The sequence below is a fragment of the Mya arenaria genome, chromosome 11 (genome assembly GCF_026914265.1).
Source record: "Mya arenaria isolate MELC-2E11 chromosome 11, ASM2691426v1".
In the NCBI taxonomy this organism is placed as follows: Eukaryota; Metazoa; Mollusca; class Bivalvia; order Myida; family Myidae; genus Mya; species Mya arenaria.
In genome coordinates, this window is record NC_069132.1 from 70740255 (window position 1) to 70764143 (window position 23889).

Sequence of the window (23889 nt, forward strand, 5' to 3'; positions counted from 1 at the left end):
AGGTATGTGTAACTCAAATCAACATATGATTTTATTGCACAATGGTGTTATTATCTTAATTATATGAGGTACTCTATATGGAAATTGCGACGAGGTGGCCGAGTGGTTAAGGCGATGGACTGCTAATCCATTGGGGTCTCCCCGCGTGAGTTCGAATCTCATCCTCGTCGAAACATTTTATTTCTTATTCAATGAACTCCAGTCGATTAAATTAAGCAGAAAAAAAAACAAAAAAAACTTCAGATGTCACACAATAAGGCGTGGTAAAGGCGATGGTCTGCATATGCATTTGGGTCTTCCCGCCTGAGCTCGAATCTCATCCTCGTTGAATGTATCCAGTTTGTTGCCTGCATTTTTCCCACATGCTTTATGAGAAGTTTTTTGACCCAACAATATCTACTTCTTTTAAAAGTTCTATGATCAATCACAAAAAGACTACAATAGAAACAAGGGATATTTAATATGGTGTTGGTGATATCCTTTGTGTGTAATGCAGTGGGCATGGTATATTAACATATCTTTGGTTTTACTCATGCATACTGCTTCAATGTTTTATACATTGTATACCGAAATAAATCTATCTATCCATCTAATTTCATCTGAGGTAAATTCAACGCAAAATCTATAAAATGTGCAAATGAAGCAGGAACAGTTCTTATGTGAAAAACTATTCTTATGTGAAAAACTACAGAGATAGGCTCAGTAGCCAAGAGTTTAAACATAAAACCTGTTTAATGGCACTGGGTGAACGCCAAAGACATAAAACAGAAAACAAACAATCACAAACAATAGGCATGGAACAACAGCACAAAACTCCACTAAAAGCACAGTTCATATATACTATATAAAAAAACTAGGTATGTGTAACTCAAATCAACATATGATTTTATTGCACAATGGTGTTATTATCTTAATTATATGAGGTACTCTATATTGGAATAGCGACGAGGTGGCCGAGTGGTTAAGGCGATGGACTGCTAATCCATTGAGGTCTCCCCGCGTGAGTTCGAATCTCATCCTCGTCGAAACATTTTATTTCTTATTCAAGGAAATCCAGTTGATTAGATAAAGCAGAACAAATAAAAAAAGTCTTCAGATGTCACAGAATAAGGCGTGGTAAAGGCGATGGTCTGCATATGCATTTGGGTCTCCTCGCCTGAGCTCGAATCTCATCCTCGTTGAATGTATCCAGTTTGTTGCCTGCATTTTTCCCACATGCTTTATGAGAAGTTTTTTGACCCAACAATATCTACTTCTTTTAAAAGTTCTATGATCAATCACCAAAAGACTACAATAGAAACAAGGGATGTTTAATATGGTGTTGGTGATATCCTTTGTGTGTAATACAGTGGGCATGGTATATTAACTTATCCTTGGTTTTACTCATGAATACTGTTTCAATGTTTTATACATTGTATACCGAAATAAATCTATCCATCCATCTCATTTCATCTGAGGTATATTCAACGCAATTTCTATGAAATGTGCAAATGAAGCAGGAACAGTACTTATGTGAAAAACTATTCTTATGTGAAAAACTACAGAAACAAGCTCAGTAGCCAAGAGTTTAAACATAAAACCTGTTTAATGGCACTAAGTGAACGCCAAAGACATAAAACAGAAAACAAACAATCACAAACAATAGGCATGGAACAACAGCACAAAATGCCACTAAAAACACAGTTCATATATACTATATAAAACACAAGATATGTGTAACCTAAATCAACATATGATTTTATTGCACAATGGTGTTCTTCTTTTATTTATATGAGGTACTCTATATGGAAATTGCGACGAGGTGGCCGAGTGGTTAAGGCGATGGACTGCTAATCCATTGGGGTCTCCCCGCGTGAGTTCGAATCTCATCCTCGTCGAAACATTTTATTTCTTATTCAAGGAACTCCAGTCGATTAAATTAAGCAGAAAAAAAAATTCAGATGTCACACAATAAGGCGTGGTAAAGGCGATGGTCTGCATATGCATTTGGGTCTCCTCGCCTGAGCTCGAATCTCATCCTCGTTGAATGTATCCAGTTTGTTGCCTGCATTTTTCTCACATGCTTTATGAGAAGTTTTTTGACCCAACAATATCTACTTCTTTTAAAAGTTCTATGGTCAATCACAAAAAGACTACAATAGAAACAAGGGATGTTTAATATGGTGTTGGTGATATCCTTTGTGTGTAATGCAGTGGGCATGGTATATTAACTTATCTTTGGTTTTACTCATGCATACTGCTTCAATGTTTTATACATTGTATACCGAAATAAATCTATCTATCCATCTAATTTAATCTGAGGTAAATTCAACGCAAAATCTATGAAATGTGCAAATGAAGCAGGAACAGTACTTATGTGAAAAACTATTCTTATGTGAAAAACTACAGAGATAAGCTCAGTAGCCAAGAGTTTAAACATAAAACCTGTTTAATGGCACTGGGTGAACGCCAAATACATAAAACAGAAAACAAACAATCACAAACAATAGGCATGGAACAACAGCACAAAACTCCACTAAAAGCACAGTTCATATATACTATATAAAAAACTAGGTATGTGTAACTCAAATCAACATATGATTTTATTGCACAATGGTATTATTATCTTAATTATATGAGGTACTATATATTGGAATAGCGACGAGGTGGCCGAGTGGTTAAGGCGATGGACTGCTAATCCATTGGGGTCTCCCCGCGTGAGTTCGAATCTCATCCTCGTCGAAACATTTTATTTCTTATTCAAGGAACTCCAGTCGATTAAATTAAGCAGAAAAAAATATAAATAATTCAGATGTCACAGAATAAGGCGTGGTAAAGGTGATGGTCTGCATATGCATTTGGGTCTCCTCGCCTGAGCTCGAATCTCATCCTCGTTGAATGTATCCAGTTTGTTGCCTGCATTTTTCCCACATGCTTTATGAGAAGTTTTTTGACCCAACAATATCTACTTCTTTTAAAAGTTCTATGATCAATCACAAAAAGACTACAATAGAAACAAGGGATGTTTAATATGGTGTTGGTGATATCCTTTGTGTGTAATACAGTGGGCATGGTATATTAACTTATCCTTGGTTTTACTCATGAATACTGTTTCAATGTTTTATACATTGTATACCGAAATAAATCTATCCATCCATCTCATTTCATCTGAGGTAAATTCAACGCAATTTCTATGAAATGTGCAAATGAAGTGGGAACAGTACTTATGTGAAAAACTATTCTTATGTGTAAAACAACAGAAACAAGCTCAGTAGCCAAGAGTTTAAACATAAAACCTGTTTAATGGCACTAAGTGAACGCCAAACACATAAAACAGAAAACAAACAATCACAAACAATAGGCATGGAACAACAGCACAAAATGCCACTAAAAGCACAGTTCATATGTACTATATAAAACACAAGATATGTGTAACCTAAATCAACATATGATTTTATTGCACAATGGTGTTCTTCTTTTATTTATATGAGGTACTCTATATTGGAAAAGCGACGAGGTGGCCGAGTGGTTAAGGCGATGGACTGCTAATCCATTGGGGTCTCCCCGCGTGAGTTCGAATCTCATCCTCGTCGAAACATTTTATTTCTTATTCAAGGAACTCCAGTCGATTAAATTAAGCAGAAAAAAATATAAATAATTCAGATGTCACACAATAAGGCGTGGTAAAGGCGATGGTCTGCATATGCATTTGGGTCTCCTCGCCTGAGCTCGAATCTCATCCTCGTTGAATGTATCCAGTTTGTTGCCTGCATTTTTCCCACATGCTTTATGAGAAGTTTTTTGACCCAACAATATCTACTTCTTTTAAAAGTTCTATGGTCAATCACCAATAGACTACAATAGAAACAAGGGATGTTTAATATGGTGTTGGTGATATCCTTTTTGTGTAATGCAGTGGGCATGGTATATTAACTTATCTTTGGTTTTACTCATGCATACTGCTTCAATGTTTTATACATTGTATACCGAAATAAATCTATCTATCCATCTAATTTCATCTGAGGTAAATTCAACGCAAAATCTATGAAATGTGCAAATGAAGCAGGAACAGTACTTATGTGAAAAACTATTATTATGTGAAAAACTACAGAGATAAGCTCAGTAGCCAAGAGTTTAAACATAAAACCTGTTTAATGGCACTGGGTGAACGCCAAAGACATAAAACAGAAAACAAACAATCACAAACAATAGGCATGGAACAACAGCACAAAACTCCACTAAAAGCACAGTTCATATATACTATATAAAAAACTAGGTATGTGTAACTCAAATCAACATATGATTTTATTGCACAATGGTGTTATTATCTTAATTATATGAGGTACTCTATATGGAAATTGCGACGAGGTGGCCGAGTGGTTAAGGCGATGGACTGCTAATCCATTGGGGTCTCCCCGCGTGAGTTCGAATCTCATCCTCGTCGAAACATTTTATTTCTTATTCAAGGAATTCCAGTTAATTAGATAAAGCAGGAAAAATAAAAAAAGTCTTCAGATGTCACACAATAAGGCGTGGTAAAGGCGATGGTCTGCATATGCATTTGGGTCTTCCCGCCTGAGCTCGAATCTCATCCTCGTTGAATGTATCCAGTTTGTTGCCTGCATTTTTCCCACATGCTTTATGAGAAGTTTTTTGACCCAACAATATCTACTTCTTTTAAAAGTTCTATGGTCAATCACCAATAGACTACAATAGAAACAAGGGATGTTTAATATGGTGTTGGTGATATCCTTTTTGTGTAATGCAGTGGGCATGGTATATTAACTTATCTTTGGTTTTACTCATGCATACTGTTTCAATGTTTTATACATTGTATACCGAAATAAATCTATCTATCCATCTAATTTAATCTGAGGTAAATTCAACGCAAAATCTATAAAATGTGCAAATGAAGCAGGAACAGTACTTATGTGAAAAACTATTCTTATGTGAAAAACTACAGAAATAAGCTCAGTAGCCAAGAGTTTAAACATAAAACCTGTTTAATGACACTAAGTGAACGCCAAAGGCATAAAACAGAAAACAAACAATCACAAACAATAGGCATGGAACAACAGCACAAAATGCCACTAAAAGCACAGTTCATATATACTATATAAAAAACTAGGTATGTGTAACTCAAATCAACATATGATTTTATTGCACAATGGTGTTATTATCTTAATTATATGAGGTACTTATGAGGTAAGGGAATAGCGACGAGGTGGCCGAGAGGTTAAGGCGATGGACTGCTAATCCGTTGGGGTCTCCCCGCGTGCTCGAGATCGAATCTCATCCTCGTCGATATTTTAAATCGATGAACTAATATTGACAATATATAATTGATGAAAACAAGACAAGGCGTTTTCAGAAGTCACGCAATTATTCTGTCAAGTGAAAGAAAATTGAAATTGACACATTATCTATAACATGTAAAATTAATTCAGGAAACACCCCAGTCGACATTTTTCTATTTATTGCACAATGGTGTTGTTCCTATCAGAATTATATGAGGTTCTCTTTATGGATTTAACGACGAGGTGACCGTGTGATTAAGGCCATCGAGTTCTAATTCATTTGGGTCTCGCCGAGTAAGTTTGGATCTGATCATCGTCGAACCATTTTATTTTAAAAAGAAAACTAACATTGACAAAATATAAGTGATAAAAATAAATAAAAACAGGTGTTCAGCTTCCACTCAATCAATATGTTTAATAAAGAATATTTGAAACCGACGCACTATCTATGAAATGTGGAATTTGTTGAGGAAACACTCCAGTCGAACTATTTTTATAATATACATTGGTAATGTCTCAATGTAAATTGTATGTGTATGAAATCAACGACGAGGTGACCGAGTGGTTAAGGCGATGGACTCCATTGGGGTCTCCCCGCGTGAGTTCGAATCTCATCCTCGTCGTACCATTTTTTTAAATCGACTAATTTTAACAATAAATAAATAATGAAAACAAAACGAGGCGTTTTCAGTCCATAATTAAAGGGGCTGTACTTCGTATGATAAAATAGCGGGAAAAAAGAAAATTGTCGAAAACTGATATAAACTTGGCATCGATGTGTACAATGCATTGAAACTTATTAACTGAAGTACCACATAGTTTACAATTTATTTAAGTTTAGCAGTTATTTCGTATTTTTCCATTAAAAAGATTACTGGGTATGTCTACCAGATAGAATTTATTTCTTTTGCGTGATTGGCTAGTCAGTGTTATCACGTGATATTACCGAGGCAGGTGTATAACTTAATTATGTCACCCATTTTGAGTAAGCCGTCGTAGCTCAGTGGATACGACGCTGGACTGCAATTTGGCGACACGGGTTCGAACCCGGTCTCCGACACAATTTTTTTTTACATTTTGGTATTGTTTTTACAATTATGACATCAAATGATGACACATTCTATTAGATTATTGTCCTAAGATTCGTTACAGAAAAATATTTTTTGGTGCCAATCTGGTGTACAGTCCCTTTAAGTTAAGTGAAAGAAAAATTGAAATCGACGCAATATAAATGAAATGTAAAAATTATTCAGGAAACACCCCAGTCGACATTTTTATTTACTGCACAATGGTGCTGTTCATATTAGAATAGTATGAGGTTTTCTTTATGGATTTAACGATGAGGTGGTCGTTTGATTAAGGCGATGAAGTTTTAATTCATTTGATACACCCCGCATAAGTTCGAATTTAATCATCGTCGAACCATTTTTGTAATGGAAAACTAACATTGACAAAATATAAAATGGGAAAACATATAAAAAAAGTTTTCACCTTCCATCTACCAATATGTTTAAATGATAGGAAAATAAAACGGACGTAGTATTTATAATTTGTTGAATTTATTCAGGAGACGCTCCAGTCGACATATTTTATACTTAACATTGGTACTGTTTCTATGTAAATTATATGCTGTTGTCTTTAAGGAGACAACGACGTGAAAATAAATGAAATCGACGCAATATATATGGAATTTATTCAGGAAACACTTCAGTCGACATGTTTTATCAATTGCGCATTGGTGCTGTTTATATTAGAATTATATGAGGTACTTAATATGGATAATACGACTAGGTAGCCGAGTGGATAAGGCGATGGACTCCTATGAGAAGTTTCATTAAAATTGAAAAAAAACAACATTAACATAGTTTTCAGATTACACATAGTTGTTGTGGGTTTTTTTTAACAAATAAACGTTAATAACAAATAAATCTTTGTTCATACTAACAAAGGAAAATAAATAATTGCAGTTTGTCGCCTGCATTTAATCGTACCATAGGTGTTTTCATTAATCAGACTTTAATTGAAATCGACGTGAGGTCAAAGAAATGCGCAAAATGACCAGGAAACTCTCCAGTCGACATATATATCCATTGTTCATGGTGATGTTTTATCTTAATTATATAAGGTGATCTATATAGTTATCAGGACGAGGAGGCCACGAACTGCCAAATCATTGATTTCTCCCCTCGTGGGTTTGAATCTCATCCTCGTCGAACCATTTAAAAACATTACTAACGAAATTTTGACAGGATTAAATTCCGAAAAACAAAACTAACAGATTTCAAGTGGCAAACATTAATAAGTTTGATGAGAAAGTGCACCCTGCGAGTCGACATACTTTTCTATTAGGTTAAGAATACAACCTATATTTTCAGCCAATGAAATTACAGATAGGCAATCATTATGTTCTAAACTTAATCATTAAAAATTTCAACTTTCGCGGGTGTTTTAAGGTCCGCCCTAACCACTCATCCGAAACACACTCCCTGTGTCAGGTTTACGTTGACAATGGGTTAGCCAATGAGACAGTATTCTAAGACAGTAAGATGACCTGAAGAAATATCTTAATGATTAAGACAGGCTCGTTCGCTTCGCTAACTCCACCCATTCTTAATCTTTAAAATGTTACTTGATGTGTTTACGCCCTCATCACGTGGGACGTGGTATGGTCTTTAGGGACGTGATGGACGTGAGCGTGTTCAAAACATCGTAGTGAGGACGTGGTCGAATCAGGACGTAGTAAGAACTTAATACGAACGTATTAACGACGGCAAGGACGTAGTGACGGCGTAACTAAACATAGTAGGAAGTTGATCGACGAAGTGCAAGCGTCATACTGGACGGGAAATATTGAATGGCGTTCTCATCGCGTTGTTGCTAGGCTGTCGTTGCGTTCTTTTTACGTCAATGGAGTTATCACCACAACCTGTCCACGCTTTTACTACGACTATGGTATGCTCATGTCACGTTGTAGATGACCTCGTTCTGTTGTAAATACGTTATTTCGGTGCTTGACACGTTTTAGACACGTTTGTTTCAGGATCTTACCACGTCCTGTTAGGGTCTCAGCTTGTTTCTGTAGTTTTTCATATAAATATTCCTGAAACTTTCATAGTCTAAATTACCGAACAGTAAAAGTGTTTTTAACATAACACTTTGTATACAAGGGCTTTTCGTAAAGCTCGTGGACAGGCTTTGTACTTTTAGTTATATAATGTTGATCTTAGTTCTAACAAAACACATTTATTTCGGATAATTTAAGAAACAGGCTATGTAAATATGACAATATCGTATTGTAGTTAAAGTGGAGGTAACTAAGGGTTTGGAACACGGAACACTTTGAAATGTTTTGAGTGAACAATGCACTTTACAAAGTTTGCATGAAACAAAGGCATTAGGTCAGCAATTTGTGCTCGTGTCCTGTTCTTGATCTATCTTCTGGGATGCTTTTCGACGCAATAGGTAAAACAGCCTGAAAATAAAATATATTGGCACTTTAAACATACAAATGATTATATAAACTAATTGGTTCAAGTGAGTAATTTTAAATATCATATATATTGCCGTACAAACACTGATTCTAGATTGGCATTTGTTTCCATTTTTACTGTTCTGCAACTGCGACCATAGTACAGGTACGAAACTTGCAGTGTACTCTACATGTGCACTTATAAACAAAATTCTAACTATACTAGTTTTGCTTTGAGAAATTACGAATGAGAAAGTATAATCATACCCAAGAAAGAATGCGGACATAAGACAGTAGAAGGCAAACACGAGGAAGACAAAGCCGTTGAAGATGGGCAGTGTTGCGGCGTACACCGAATTATCGAGGATTCCCGTCACAAAGCTTGTCAACGTTTGCACGACCAACAGGCTCGCTGACAACGCACCTGTGCAATTTATAGGAGGTATGCTAAAGTTATTAAACGTTTTTATACTCATCTTTCTTATAAAACTGTGTATCATGTTCTTGCGTCTCTTCCCCACATAGCCATCGTGTGACAAAGTGTTGTTTTTGTTTTTCAAAATACTGGTAATACTATACAATTATCATTTCAACGATTACTATTTACGAAATTAAGTATCGATATATGAATAGTCGTCCTTTCTTCAAAGAGAGTTGAATACATTAAATTCGTTTAACATTTATTCATTAGTTATTTCCATAATGTGGGTCAGTAAATTAGCCGTTCTCTCATTAAAATGAGGAAGTCTCGTATACATATTAAAAACACTATGAATTATTCGAACTTAACGATACGCAGCCACATCCCCTTTAAACACACCTTGTTTGTCTACCGGGCTCATTGTGGACATCACACTGCGAATGATGGGCGTTGGCAGGTTCGACAAACATGCTGGAGCAGCCACTAAAATGGCAATCAGCACGAGCACGTTCATATACATCGCTATCACTTCTATTGTTTATCATTATAGCACCAAAATTAAGAATTAAGGATTACCAATGTAAAATAATAAGCTTAAATAATAAATCTACTTAAGAGTATTAACTATTCATTTACAGATTTAAAGAAGCGGGGCAAAAAATAATTTATTGATAGTTACCTAGGTAAAGGAGCACGTCGGTTCTCGCCAGTGCTTCCAGTGCAAATGCCCCTGCCGTTGTCAGCATGCTGAGAAGAGCTATTGTTGCATCGTTCATGCATCGCTGAAACACCTTGATGCCAACAAGTCCAAACGTATTTGCGGCTAGTGAATTAATAGTTGCGAAAATTCCTATCTTGGAGGGACTCCAACAAAACGGCATACCCAATTGATATAACGTTTCTATCGTTTTTCTGTGAACTCCTGTCATATCAGAGAAAACAAACGCAAGCAATAAAGAAACATATAAACGACGCTTCCCGTAAAATTCCTTACTGACGTAAAATTTAAACGGTGTTTTGATTGAGGAAATAAGCTGTGGTCTATTTGTTTTCGTTGGTCGTCTTTCCCTTGGTAGGGATTCCCGTATTGACAATACGGCAATTAATAATGCAACTAAAGAAATCCCAGCGGAAGTCAAAGCAGGGTATGCGAAACCGTATGCTTGAATGAATTCCCCAGCGATGAAGGCACCTGTTGTTCCTCCCAACGAAATGGAAACATCTGCAAGGAATAAGCACAGTGATCTCTGCTGGCCTTCGCTTGTAATATCTGCCACGTACGCGTATGTACCAGCCAATAGGCCATACGATGTACCTGTTAGTCCATATATCGCACTTGCAATAACTGTATAAAATATTTCCATATCGAAATAGATGATAAGAGCATTTAGAGAATGATTCAATAGTATGCTGACGCAGCACAAAACTAGCAAAAATCGGCGTCCGAATATGTCGGTGTAGACGGTGAGTAGAAACGTAATAACCAACGACACTGACTTGATAGTCATCGTGTTGTACATACTCCAGCGAGCCGTTTCCTGCTGGACGTGCTGCAGCTTTTCATAGTCGGGACTCGTCGCGTTGGAACATGATGCAGACTTCTGCAGTGATTCATTGCCGAACATCGACTCCTTAGTGTGGTTCTGTGTCCACTCGCTGACGCAATACGTGTTAATCCATATGGCCATATAGCTTAAACAGGCGACACAAAAAGGACCAGCCAACCGTAGAGGCAAGTGTTTCGACCAGCCTTCCATCTCCTTCCTGTTTTTTAGTAAATATTGCCTCTCCATACTTTACATATGTTCACAGTTTTAGAACATACTCACTCGTTTACTCATATCGGGTCACATGGATTGTTTACAATTTATGAACGTTGTATCAGTAGTGTTCATTGTTTATCAATTTAGAACATTATTTATTTATTTATTTATTTATTACGAGCATTTTGAATACATAGATGAGAGATTGAATAATATCAGTTATTGAAGTTTATATGTTTTACCAAATCTATAATAAACTCATAGCTCCGAAATATGTGTAATGTGTGTATTGTCTTCTGGTGTATTGTTGTTTTGCAGAACAATAAAAAGGGAAACAATTGCGAATCTAGAATCAGTGTTGGTACGGCAATATATATGATATGTAAGGCACTTGACCAATTATCTTACATTATCATTTGTATGTTTAATTAACCTGCAAATTCCATTTAATTTTCAAGCTGTTTTACCTATTGCGTCGAAAAGCATCCCAGAAGATAGATCAAGAACAGGACACGAGCACAAATTGCTGACCTAATGCCTTTCGATGAAAGCGAGTTCTTTAATAAAACTCTTTGTTATCAAGATAAAGAACAGAGAATAAGTCGCAAGTCCTCCATCGCTCTTAATATATTTGCTTAAAGCTGCACTCTCACAGATTTACCATTTTAACAACTTTTTATTTTTTTGTCTTAGAAAGAGCAAATTTTTGCGTAAATATATGCAAAACATTGATAAAAGATTACTGACAAAAGATCACATCGCAGATTTTCATATTTCTGTTCGAAAACTAATGTTTTATGGCTTAAACCGTTACTAACGGTTTAAGTAAAATACATAAACGTCAATTTTGGAACTTAAATATAAAAATATGTGTTCGAATTTTTTTCAGCAGTGTTATATATGACTGGTTTCCATTGATTTTCGCAAAAACTGGCTCGTTCCAAGACAAAAAATAAAAAAGTTGTCAAAACGTTCAATCTGTGAGAGTGCAGCTTTAAACCAATACGGTGCTTATACTCTGGACCGGTATTCATAAAACATCTTGAGTTATTTTCATAAATACGTATCTTGATATATAATTACTCAATAAAATCTAAAAATACTTTATTTTCAATATGTTTTTTTTTTGTAATTTCGCCCATGAGTTTCACAATCCCATACAAGTCGTATCCGTTTATTATCACATGCACATTTTTTCGAGAGTTATTCGGGTTGTTAAGCATCATAAACATTAATTTTATGTTGAGTTATGTTTCATTTGAATTTTGTTTCATGCAAACTTTGTTTAGTGCATTGTTAACACAAAACATTTCAAAGTGTTCCGTGTTCCAAACCCTTAGTTTCTTAACAACTTTTACTACGATACGGTATTGTCATATCTACATAACCTGTTTCTTAAATGATCCGGGTTTTTTCGAAGACTAAGATCAACATTGCATAACTATATTAATATTTAAAAGTACAAAGCCTGTCCACGAGCTTTACGAAAAGCACTTGCATACATAATGCTATGTTAAAAACACTTGTACTTTTCGATAAATTAGACTAGAAAGTTTAAGAATTTTTATGTGAAAAACTACAGAAACAAGCTCAGTAGTCGGAAGTTTAAACATGAACATCGTTTAATATCACAGGGTTAACGCCAATGACAAAGAACACTAAAACAAACAATCACAAACCAGAAACATGGAACAACAACACAAACCTCCACAAACGGAACGGTCAGCTAAATGAAAAGTTAAATGTGAATTGTTACTTTTATAATTTAGATCTTGGGATTGTCTCCAGATCTAAATGTTTTTTCCTGTAAAATGACAGTAAGTTTTTGAAGGATTTTAGTTCTACTTTTTACAAACATTGAAAACGCTTTGTTCCTGAAAAGTCTTAGTGTCTTTTATTGCAAAAATATGATAGTAGTTTTTACATCATAATTGTCATTCCTCAAGCTTTGAGGCCAAAAAGTAAACTCGACCCGGTTGGAATAAAATTTTGTTAAATGAAAATGCGTTTACTATTAAATGTGCTTGCTTGAATGACAACTATTGACTTCAAACAGTTTTAATACAATTAAATATTCTTGTTATGTGTTCTAATGTTTTCAGTGTAGGTGTTATACCTTGTACCTGAAGCGAATGTATTTTTCTATGATATGTGAAACCATGCATAATCAGACAATTCCATAATGCACTTCAAACCTGTACATATTTTGATAGTCTTAAATCTTCACATCTACCTCATGCTTAATTGAGCACATTAAATGACATTGCTGTTCACCAATAACAAAAGTTGATGTTTGAAACTGAAAAAGTTGATTCAACGTCCACGGCCCACTAACCAAGCTCATACCCTAGTTTTACGGATAAAGTAAACATTTGCATTACGACATTAGGTATGTAAAACACATTTTTGTTGTTTTTATGGTAATCGTTTTAATAGACAATTTAGAGGAACAGATTTAAGCATTCATTACTATACTTTGAAATGCATATATGAGGAAATCATACAATTCATAAATGTTAATTCTTTAATTTTACTTATTTTTTCACTTTTTGTAGATTTTATCAGTTTTGTAAATTTTGACAATTATGTAATTGCAAAATGAGCTATTGTATACATGCATAATACTTGTACCAGTTGATTAATTTAAAGAAAGGCAATTATTCTTCGTGTTTTACAAAAATCAGCAAGTTAACTATAGTTAAAGTAAACATATTTTTGATAAAGAGACGCGTACTTAATTCATTCAATCGAAAACGCCATTTGCTCGAGACACAAACGAATACGTTTTGAACTTTTTTTACTGCCAATGAAATCTTCCTGTAAAACGCGTGAAGTATAAAGTTATCCGCAGTATTCTTTTATTGTGAAACATGCACAGTTTGATCAATAGTTTATTAGTTTTGAAATAACAGCTTTATCCAGGCACCAACTACAAAATTAATTAGTATATTTCTGATCTAAAGTGACTTTTTTTGCAAATTAAGTAGTTTTGTGTATTTCAGAGTGTTCAGTTAACCATGGATACGTCGTTTGTATTAATGATGATGATGATAGCTGTTGTTGGTATGGCAACGGAAACATCAGCGATGATTTCCAGAGAACGGTTGTAAGTACTTTGACACTTAAACTCTAAATTTGCAATTTAATATTTCAATTGTTACAAGGACTCGTGTGTTTGATACTCATGCGTGTTTAATATCCACATCTGATGCCTGGGTTAGTTCTATATAGGTATTGCGTGTTTAATATCCACATCTGATGCCTGGGTTAGTTCTATATAGGTATTGCGTGTTTAATGTCCACATCTGATGCCTGGGTTAGTTCTGTATAGGTATTGCGTGTTTAATGTCCACATCTGATGCCTGGGTTAGTTCTGTATAGGCATTGCGTGTTTAATGTCCACATTTGATGCCTGTGTTATTTCTGTATAGGTATTGCGTGTTTAATATCCACATCTGATGCCTGGGTTAGTTCTGTATAGGTATTGCGTGTTTAATGTCAACATTTGATGCCTGTGTTATTTCTGTATAGGTATTGCGTGTTTAATATCCACATCTGATGCCTGGGTTAGTTCTGTATAGGTATTGCGTGTTTATTATCCACATCTGATGCCTGGGTTAGTTCTGTATAGGTATTGCGTGTTTAATATCCACATCTGATGCCTGGGTTAGTTCTGTATAGGTATTGCGTGTTTAATATCCACATCTGATGCCTGGGTTAGTTCTGTATTGGTCGTGCGTGTTTAATATCCACATCTGATGCCTGGGTTAGTTCTGTATAGGCCGTGCGTGTTTAATATCCACATCTGATGCCTGTGTTATTTCTGTATAGGTCGTGCGTTTTAATATCCACATTTGATGCCTGGGTTAGTTCTGTATAGGTCGTGCGAGATTACTGTCCACATCTGATGCCTGGGTTATTTTTCTATAGGTCGTGCTTGTTTAATGTCCACATCTGATGCCTGGGTTAGTTCTGTATAGGTCGTGCGTGTTTTATATCCACACCTGATGTCAAGGTTAGTCATGTATAGGTCGTGCGTGTTTAGCATCCACATCTGATGCCTAGGTTAGTCATGTATAGGTCGTGCGTGTTTAGTATCCACATCTGATGCCTAGGTTATTTCTGTATAGGTCGTGCGTGTTTTATATCCACATTTGATGCCTGTGTTAGTTCTGTATAGGTCGTGCTTGTTTAATGTCCACATCTGATGCCTGGGTTTGTTCTGTATAGGTCGTGCGTGTTTTATATCAACACCTGATGCCTAGGTTAGTCATGTATAGGTCGTGCGTGTTTAGTATCCACATCTGATGCCTAGGTTATTTCTGTATAGGCCGTGCGTGTTTTATATCCACATTTGATGCCTGTGTTAGTTCTGTATATGTCGTGCGTGTTTAATATCCACATCTGATGCCTGGGTTATTTCTGTATAGGTCGTGCGTGTTTAATGTCCACATTTGATGCCTGTGTTAGTCCTGTATAGGTCGTGCGTGTTTAATAGCCACAAATGATGCCTGTGTTAGTTCTGTATAGGTCGTGCGCGTTTTATATCCACATTTGATGCCTGGGTTATTTCTGTATAGGTCGTGCGTGTTTAATGTCCACATTTGATGCCTGGGTTATTTCTGTATAGGTCGTGCGTGTTTAATGTCCACATTTGATGCCTGGGTTAGTTCTGTATAGGTCGTGCGTGTTTAATACCCACAAATGATATCTGTGTTAGTTCTGTATAGGTCGTGCGTGTTTAGTATCCACATCTAATGCCTGGATTAGTTCTGTATAGGTCGTGCGTGTTTAATGTCCACATTTGATGCCTGTGTTATTTCTGTATAGGTCGTGCGTGTTTTATATCCACATTTGATGCCTGTGTTAGTTCTGTATAGGTCGTGCGTGTTTAATATCCACATCTGATGCCTGGGTTATTTCTGTATAGGTCGTGCGTGTTTAATGTCCACATTTGATGCCTGTGTTAGTTCTGTATAGGTCGTGCGCGTTTAATACCCACAAATGATGCCTGTGTTAGTTCTGTATAGGTCGTGCGCGTTTTATATCCACATCTGATGCCTGGGTTATTTCTGTATAGGTCGTGCGTGTTTAATGTCCACATTTGATGCCTGGGTTATTTCTGTACAGGTCGTGCGTGTTTAATGTCCACATTTGATGCCTGGGTTAGTTCTGTATAGGTCGTGCATGTTTAATACCCACAAATGATATCTGTGTTAGTTCTGTATAGGTCGTGCGTGTTTAATGTCCACATTTGATGCCTGTGTTATTTCTGTATAGGTCGTGCGTGTTTAGTATCCACATTTGATGCCTGGGTTATTTCTGTATAGGTCGTGCGTGTTTAATGTCCACATTTGATGCCTGTGTTATTTCTGTATAGGTCGTGCGTGTTTAGTATCCACATTTGATGCCTGGGTTATTTCTGTATAGGTCGTGCGTGTTTAATGTCCACATTTGATGCCTGGGTTATTTCTGTATAGGTCGTGCGTGTTTAATGTCCACATTTGATGCCTGGGTTATTTCTGTATAGGTCGTGCGTGTTTAATACCCACAAATGATATCTGTGTTATTACTGTATAGGTCGTGCGTGTTTAGTATCCACATCTGGTGCCTGGGTTAGTTCTGTATAGGTCCTGCGTGTTTTATATCCACATCTGATGCCTGGGTTAGTTCTGTATAGGTCGTGCGTGTTTTATATCCACATCTAATGCCTGGGTTAGTTCTGTATAGGTCGTGCGTGTTTAGTATCCACACCTGATGCCTGGATTAGTTCTGTATAGGTCCTGCGTGTTTTATATCCACACCTGATGCCTGGGTTATTTCTGTATAGGTCGTGCGTGTTTTATATCCACACCTGATGCCTGGGTTAGTTCTGTATAGGTCGTGCGTGTTTAATGTCCACATTTGATGCCTGTGTTAGTTCTGTATAGGTCGTGCGTGTTTAGTATCCACACCTGATGCCTGGATTAGTTCTGTATAGGTCGTGCGTGTTTTATGCCCACACCTGATGCCTGTGTTATTTCTGTATAGGTCGTGCGTGTTTTATATCCTCACCTAATGCCTGGGTTATTTCTGTATAGGTCGTGCGTGTTTAGTATCCACACCTGATGCCTGGATTAGTTCTGTATAGGTCGTGCGTGTTTTATATCCTCACCTAATGCCTGGGTTATTTCTGTATAGGTCGTGCGTGTTTTACACCCACACCTGATGCCTGGGTTAGTTATGTATAGGTCGTGCGTGTTTTATATCCACACCTGATGCCTGGGTTTGTTCTGTATAGGTCGTGCGTGTTTTATATCCACACCTGATGCCTGGGTTAGTTTTGTATAGGTCGTGCGTGTTTTATATCCACACCTGATGCCTGTGTTGTTTCTGTATAGGTCGTGCGAGATTACTGTCCACATCTGATGCCTGTGTTAGTTCTGTATAGGTCCTGCGTGTTTTATATCCACACCTGATGCCTGGGTTATTTCTGTATAGGTCGTGCGTGTTTTATACCCACAAATGATGCCTGTGTTAGTTCTGTATAGGTCGTGCGTGTTTTATATCCACATTTGATGCCTGTGTTAGTTCTGTATAGGTCGTGCGTGTTTAATATCCACATCTGATGCCTGGGTTAGTTCTGTATAGGTCGTGCTTGTTTAATGTCCACATTTGATGCCTGTGTTAGTTCTGTATAGGTCGTGCGCGTTTAATACCCACAAATGATGCCTGTGTTAGTTCTGTATAGGTCGTGCGCGTTTTATATCCACATCTGATGCCTGGGTTATTTCTGTATAGGTCGTGCGTGTTTAATGTCCACATTTGATGCCTGGGTTAGTTCTGTATAGGTCGTGCGTGTTTAATGTCCACATTTGATGCCTGGGTTAGTTCTGTATAGGTCGTGCGTGTTTAATACCCACAAATGATATCTGTGTTAGTTCTGTATAGGTCGTGCGTGTTTAATATCCACATTTGATGCCTGGGTTATTTCTGTATAGGTCGTGCGTGTTTAATGTCCACATTTGATGCCTGGGTTAGTTCTGTATAGGTCGTGCGTGTTTAATATCCACATTTGATGCCTGGGTTATTTCTGTATAGGTCGTGCGTGTTTAATGTCCACATTTGATGCCTGTGTTAGTTCTGTATAGGTCGTGCGTGTTTAATGTCCACATTTGATGCCTGGGTTAGTTCTGTATAGGTCGTGCGTGTTTAATGTCCACATTTGATGCCTGGGTTATTTCTGTATAGGTCGTGCGTGTTTAATGTCCACATTTGATGCCTGTGTTAGTTCTGTATAGGTCGTGCGTGTTTAATGTCCACATTTGATGCCTGGGTTATTTCTGTATAGGTCGTGCGTGTTTAATATCCACATTTGATGCCTGGGTTATTTCTGTATAGGTCGTGCGTGTTTAATGTCCACATTTGATGCCTGTGTTAGTTCTGTATAGGTCGTGCGTGTTTAATGTCCACATTTGATGCCTGGGTTATTTCTGTATAGGTCGTGCGTGTTTAATGTCCACATTTGATGCCTGGGTTAGTTCTGTATAGGTCGTGCGTGTTTAATGTCCACATTTGATGCCTGGGTTAGTTCTGTATAGGTCGTGCGTGTTTAATACCCACAAATGATATCTGTGTTAGTTCTGTATAGGTCGTGCGTGTTTAGTATCCACATCTAATGCCTGGATTAGTTCTGTATAGGTCGTGCGTGTTTAATGTCCACATTTGATGCCTGTGTTATTTCTGTATAGGTCGTGCGTGTTTAGTATCCACATCTGATGCCTGGGTTATTTCTGTATAGGTCGTGCGTGTTTAATGTCCACATTTGATGCCTGGGTTATTTCTGTATAGGTCGTGCGTGTTTAATGTCCACATTTGATGCCTGGGTTATTTCTGTATAGGTCGTGCGTGTTTAATACCCACAAATGATATCTGTGTTAGTTCTGTATAGGTCGTGCGTATTTTATATCCACATCTGATGCCTGGGTTATTTCTGTATAGGTCGTGCGTGTTTAATGTCCACATTTGATGCCTGGGTTATTTCTGTATAGGTCGTGCGTGTTTAATACCCACAAATGATATCTGTGTTAGTTCTGTATAGGTCGTGCGTGTTTAGTATCCACATCTGGTGCCTGGGTTAGTTCTGTATAGGTCGTGCGTGTTTTATATCCACACCTGATGCCTGGGTTATTTCTGTATAGGTCGTGCGTGTTTTATATCCACACCTGATGCCTGGGTTAGTTCTGTATAGGTCGTGCGTGTTTAATGTCCACATTTGATGCCTGTGTTAGTTCTGTATAGGTCGTGCATGTTTAGTATCCACACCTGATGCCTGGATTAGTTCTGTATAGGTCGTGCGTGTTTTATGCCCACACCTGATGCCTGTGTTATTTCTGTATAGGTCGTGCGTGTTTTATATCCTCACCTAATGCCTGGGTTATTTCTGTATAGGTCGTGCGTGTTTAGTATCCACACCTGATGCCTGGATTAGTTCTGTATAGGTCGTGCGTGTTTTATATCCTCACCTAATGCCTGGGTTATTTCTGTATAGGTCGTGCGTGTTTTACACCCACACCTGATGCCTGGGTTAGTTCTGTATAGGTCGTGCGTGTTTTATATCCACACCTGATGTCTGGGTTATTTCTGTATAGGTCGTGCGTGTTTAATATCCACACCTGATGCCTGTGTTGTTTCTGTATAGGTCGTGCGAGATTACTGTCCACACCTGATGCCTGGATGAGTTCTGTATAGGTCCTGCGTGTTTTATATCCACACCCGATGCCTGGGTTATTTCTGTATAGGTCGTGCGTGTTTTATACCCACAAATGATGCCTGTGTTAGTTCTGTATAGGTCGTGCGTGTTTTATATCCACATTTGATGCCTGTGTTAGTTCTGTATAGGTCGTGCGTGTTTAATATCCACATCTGATGCTTGGGTTAGTTCTGTATAGGTCGTGCTTGTTTAATGTCCACATTTGATGCCTGGGTTAGTTCTGTATAGGTATTGCGTGTTTTATACCCACAAATGATGCCTGTGTTAGTTCTGTATAGGTCGTGCGTGTTTAATATCCACACCTGATGCCTGTGTTGTTTCTGTATAGGTCGTGCGAGATTACTGTCCACACCTGATGCCTGGATGAGTTCTGTATAGGTCGTGCGTGTTTTATATCCACATCTGATGCCTGGATTAGTTCTGTATAGATCGTGCGTGTTTAATATCCACATCTGATGCCTGGGTTAGTTCTGTATAGGTTATGCGTGTTTAATATCCACATCTGATGCCTGGATTAGTTCTGTATAGGTCGTGCGTGTTTAATATCCACATCTGATGCCTGGATTAGTTCTGTATAGGTTATGCGTGTTTAATATCCACATCTGATGCCTGGGTTAGTTCTGTATAGGTCGTGCGTGTTTAATGTCCACATCTGATGCCTGGATTAGTTCTGTATAGGTCGTGCGTGTTTAATATCCACATTTGATGCCTGTGTTAGTTCTGTATAGGCGTGCGTGTTTTATATCCACATCTGATGTATATATATTTATATATTGTTGTTCAGTCCTGAGAACTCTTAGTTAATATAACTACTTGTTTGTACAGTACATGCTTTCTTAGTTTTTTTTCTTAATTTTGTTATTTTGTTGTTTATTCATTTGATTCGGAATGAAGCATTTCTTGATATCTTGTTTAGATATGCCATAATAACACAATCAAAACTGCCCAGACAGCACCAGTTGCCTAAATTTAACCCATATCATATTAAAGACACATTTCATATTATTATATAATAAGATAATTATACTAAAACAGTGGTTTCATCTCAACGCGTTAAGAATTTTCGATCATGTATTTATTACATCTTTTCTATTTATTCAAACAAACATCAACGACATGTCCAGTAGGCCTCGGTAAACCTTGGTGTTCTTTTACGGAGGCCAGGCCCAATTATTTCTCTAGAAATAACCTGAAAAAATTAAAGTGATTGAATATTGTTAATAATAGCCTGGACTCAACCAGTCGCCAACGGGGAGAACTGCCCTTGAACAGATTATCCGCGGACAAGACAAAACTACAGGAGAACAATGGTCGTCCCATGCTGCATATTGTGCGCATATTGAATGAACTAGGTCAGTTTTCTTCTGCTTTACTCTTTGTAAGTCTTTGCAAACTAGTGTCGATCTTCCACTTATTGCAACCTTGCAATCATGAATAAAATTATCAAAAACATTCACTTATAGAGATATTTATTCAATAATATGTTGTATTCGAATATATTTATATATCGATTGTCGTATGAACAAATACTCAGTGATAAAAAATAAGATGAATGCATGTTTTTTTCTTAATGGCTTTTGCGCAACAAAATGAAATGTTTGCAGCGAGTATTTCGAAAAAGACGAAATAATTTACTTAACTGAGTGGCCAAAAATGGAATAAACGAAACGAAATGCTCGCACATTTGGTGAATACGAATCTAGTTCGTTTATATTGAACTAATTCATTCAATGATATAGCTTTCTTTTTTAAGCGAACCACGAAGAAGGGATCGCGGAGACGACTCATGATATCGTTGAACTGGTTGCCTCTCTGCTTCTTCCAGATAATGAAATACGAGAATTCGTGGATGGTGTCAAACACCGAGCAATCGAAATTATTTCTGAACACGGAGGTATTACTCTTCTTTGCTGTATTGATGTATTATATATCGTAAATAGGAACATTACCATGGACAGACTGTACCATGGCTGTGTTTAGAACGATAATGACCACGCAAAATTACATTTTACGGTCATTGTTACTGCACAGGAATTCTCTAGGGGTGAACCACAATTTGAAAACTTAACCATGCATTTTTGTTTTAAGAAGATGCACCATTATAAATCAGGAGTTCCCTTGGTCAATCAATAGAGAATGACAATGCTACTTGTTCCAGGTCTCTTGCCGGACACAGACGAGGACGATGAGGAGACAGAAATAACGCGGATGCTCAACGCATTTAACCCAAATGCAAATACGGTGATGGGGGGAATAGGGGAGGCCGAGGGTGAAGGACAAGGCATCGTAGGAAAACTGGAAATGCTTGGTATGTCTTTTAGGCATCGTGATAATGCATTAAAATGGACTTTGTGTTATAAACACGTGCAGTGATTTGTATACAACTTTGAGCGGTTGTTTGTTAGTTTACTTTTGGCTAGTTTGTATGACAAACCATTTTTATTCATAAATAGTAAGTACAGGATGGCTTTTGACCAATCAATAAATATTTTGGCTAATATTATCCTTATTAAAAAAGACCAAGTTTTATTTATTGACTGCAGCTGCTTTCAGATTTAGCATTACCCTAAATATAAGTGCAATATTGGAATAAAACAAATTGTGCAAACCAAAAATGATATTTTATATCTGCGTTTTGTTCATTAAAATTATATTTGTTGTATAATTACAGGAATGGGTTTTCAAATGATAAGAGCGACTCTAGATTCCCTGTTGGAAAATCTTAAAGAAATAGATGAACAAGTCGAGCAAGGAAAAGATGAGCCAAGTAAATACCTTGTAGCAACACTGCCTTGGTTTAAATTATAATAGCAAAATTAAACAGTTAAATTAAAATGTACATCTGGCCCAAATGTTTTGCAGATCGTTTAAGTCATTATAAGTCCATTATTTATTAAACTGATAAAAACATCCTTTTATTTATGTAAGCTTCTAGTTTTGAGAAATTTTAAGACATTTTAAAGAAGTCATATTTAAGGCAATCACGATAAACTCTTTTTATGTTGAAAAATCTACATTAAGTAACAAATTTGGCTAATAGCGTTTGAAAAAATGGACCCTTTTCTACGCTTGACTCACTCACTAAGTGTATCAAACAAATCAGGCTTCATCAACCATAATATGAGTCAAACCTTATAAATACACTATACAGTACGACACCTTTAGCGTCTATATATGTATCATGGCACGCATGAGATCGTTTCTTAGGCAATACATACATAAAATTATGCTATTTATTTCAAAATGATATTGATGTTTAAAGCGGGGACCGATAGCGAGAAACCAGATGGAACTGAACTGCCTGACAGCAATATGCCTGATGACGTCAATGATGGCGTTCAATCAAACGGCGAAGTGTCTAATAGTGACCGTACCGGAACCCAAACGACCACCGATCTTCCTGATGCTACCACCAGTGGTAGTCAATCTAATGGCGAAGTGTCTGATGGTGACAGTGGCGGAACCCAAACGACCACCGAACTTCCTGATGCTACCACCAGTGGTAGTCAATCTAATGGCGAAGTGTCTGATGATGACAGGGGCGGAACCCAAACGACCACCGATCTTCCTGATGCTACCACCAGTGGTAGTCAATTTAATGGCGAAGTGTCTGATGGTGACAGTGGCGGAACCCAAACGACCACCGAACTTCCTGATGCTACCACCAGTGGTAGTCAATCTAATGGCGAAATGCCCAAATCGCCCGATCAACGTCTGGTTTCATCAAGTGGGAACCTTGATGTGGAAAAGAAGCGTGTCCTTTTGCTGGAAAGGAATTTGCTGGAGGAGCTCGTGAAGAACAAGCTAAAGGATTTGTTAGTCGAGTAAAACAAACCAAAATGACATTCTAACTGCTACTAGTGTATAAGTCCTTAAGTAATATCTAACATAGACATAAAAAGTATCCATGCATTGACATATTATGTATCCATGTCTAACCCAAATATGCTTGGTCTCTTTAGTTTCCATCGTATTGTTAAGAAAATATTTTGAACTTTGACTCTCCTTTTAAAAAACCGATTTGTTTTATATTCATACTTTGTATTTCAATGCATGGTAACCATTGATAAAATGATTCATTTTAAAATGCTAACAATGAAACCAAAAGTGTCCACTTAATACGTAATAATGTTTATTTTGATAAATATTCTCAAGGTTTGCTTGAGATGTTTTATTAAACCGCAATAAAATAAATTGAAAACGATTAT

General features: G+C 37.1%; 1 protein-coding gene and 7 non-coding genes across 8 annotated transcripts; all 8 read left to right on the forward strand.

Annotated features, from left to right (window-relative positions):
• Nucleotides 1-88: 88 nt before the first annotated feature.
• Nucleotides 89-170, forward strand: Trnas-gcu (transfer RNA serine (anticodon GCU)). The gene has a single exon. It is a non-coding gene; the product is annotated as a tRNA-Ser (tRNA).
• Nucleotides 171-943: 773 nt separating this feature from the next.
• Nucleotides 944-1025, forward strand: Trnas-gcu (transfer RNA serine (anticodon GCU)). The gene has a single exon. It is a non-coding gene; the product is annotated as a tRNA-Ser (tRNA).
• Nucleotides 1026-1795: 770 nt separating this feature from the next.
• On the forward strand, nt 1796-1877 carry Trnas-gcu (transfer RNA serine (anticodon GCU)). The gene has a single exon. It is a non-coding gene; the product is annotated as a tRNA-Ser (tRNA).
• Nucleotides 1878-2639: 762 nt separating this feature from the next.
• On the forward strand, nt 2640-2721 carry Trnas-gcu (transfer RNA serine (anticodon GCU)). The gene has a single exon. It is a non-coding gene; the product is annotated as a tRNA-Ser (tRNA).
• Nucleotides 2722-3490: 769 nt separating this feature from the next.
• Trnas-gcu (transfer RNA serine (anticodon GCU)) lies at nt 3491-3572 on the forward strand. Its single transcript has one exon. It is a non-coding gene; the product is annotated as a tRNA-Ser (tRNA).
• A 769-nt stretch (nt 3573-4341) lies between these two features.
• Trnas-gcu (transfer RNA serine (anticodon GCU)) lies at nt 4342-4423 on the forward strand. The gene has a single exon. It is a non-coding gene; the product is annotated as a tRNA-Ser (tRNA).
• A 774-nt stretch (nt 4424-5197) lies between these two features.
• On the forward strand, nt 5198-5283 carry Trnas-gcu (transfer RNA serine (anticodon GCU)). Its single transcript has one exon. It is a non-coding gene; the product is annotated as a tRNA-Ser (tRNA).
• A 7924-nt stretch (nt 5284-13207) lies between these two features.
• LOC128207338 (uncharacterized) lies at nt 13208-23885 on the forward strand. The gene is made up of 7 exons (XM_052910190.1): nt 13208-13318; nt 13932-14035; nt 20909-21033; nt 21435-21575; nt 21840-21989; nt 22353-22448; nt 22944-23885. The coding sequence occupies exons 2-7, from the start codon at nt 13947-13949 to the stop codon at nt 23507-23509; spliced, it is 1167 nt and encodes a 388-aa protein (XP_052766150.1). The 5' UTR covers nt 13208-13318; nt 13932-13946; the 3' UTR covers nt 23510-23885.
• Nucleotides 23886-23889: the final 4 nt, after the last annotated feature.

Bases quoted from the DNA above. Each gene is read 5' to 3' on its own strand.
- LOC128207338 (XM_052910190.1), top strand. From the start codon at position 13,947: ATGGATACGTCGTTTGTATTAATGATGATGATGATAGCTGTTGTTGGT. The intron at 21,576-21,839 runs GTATTACTCTTC...TACTTGTTCCAG, and splicing joins AATTATTTCTGAACACGGAG to GTCTCTTGCCGGACACAGAC. The intron at 22,449-22,943 runs GTAAATACCTTG...TGATGTTTAAAG, and splicing joins GCAAGGAAAAGATGAGCCAA to CGGGGACCGATAGCGAGAAA.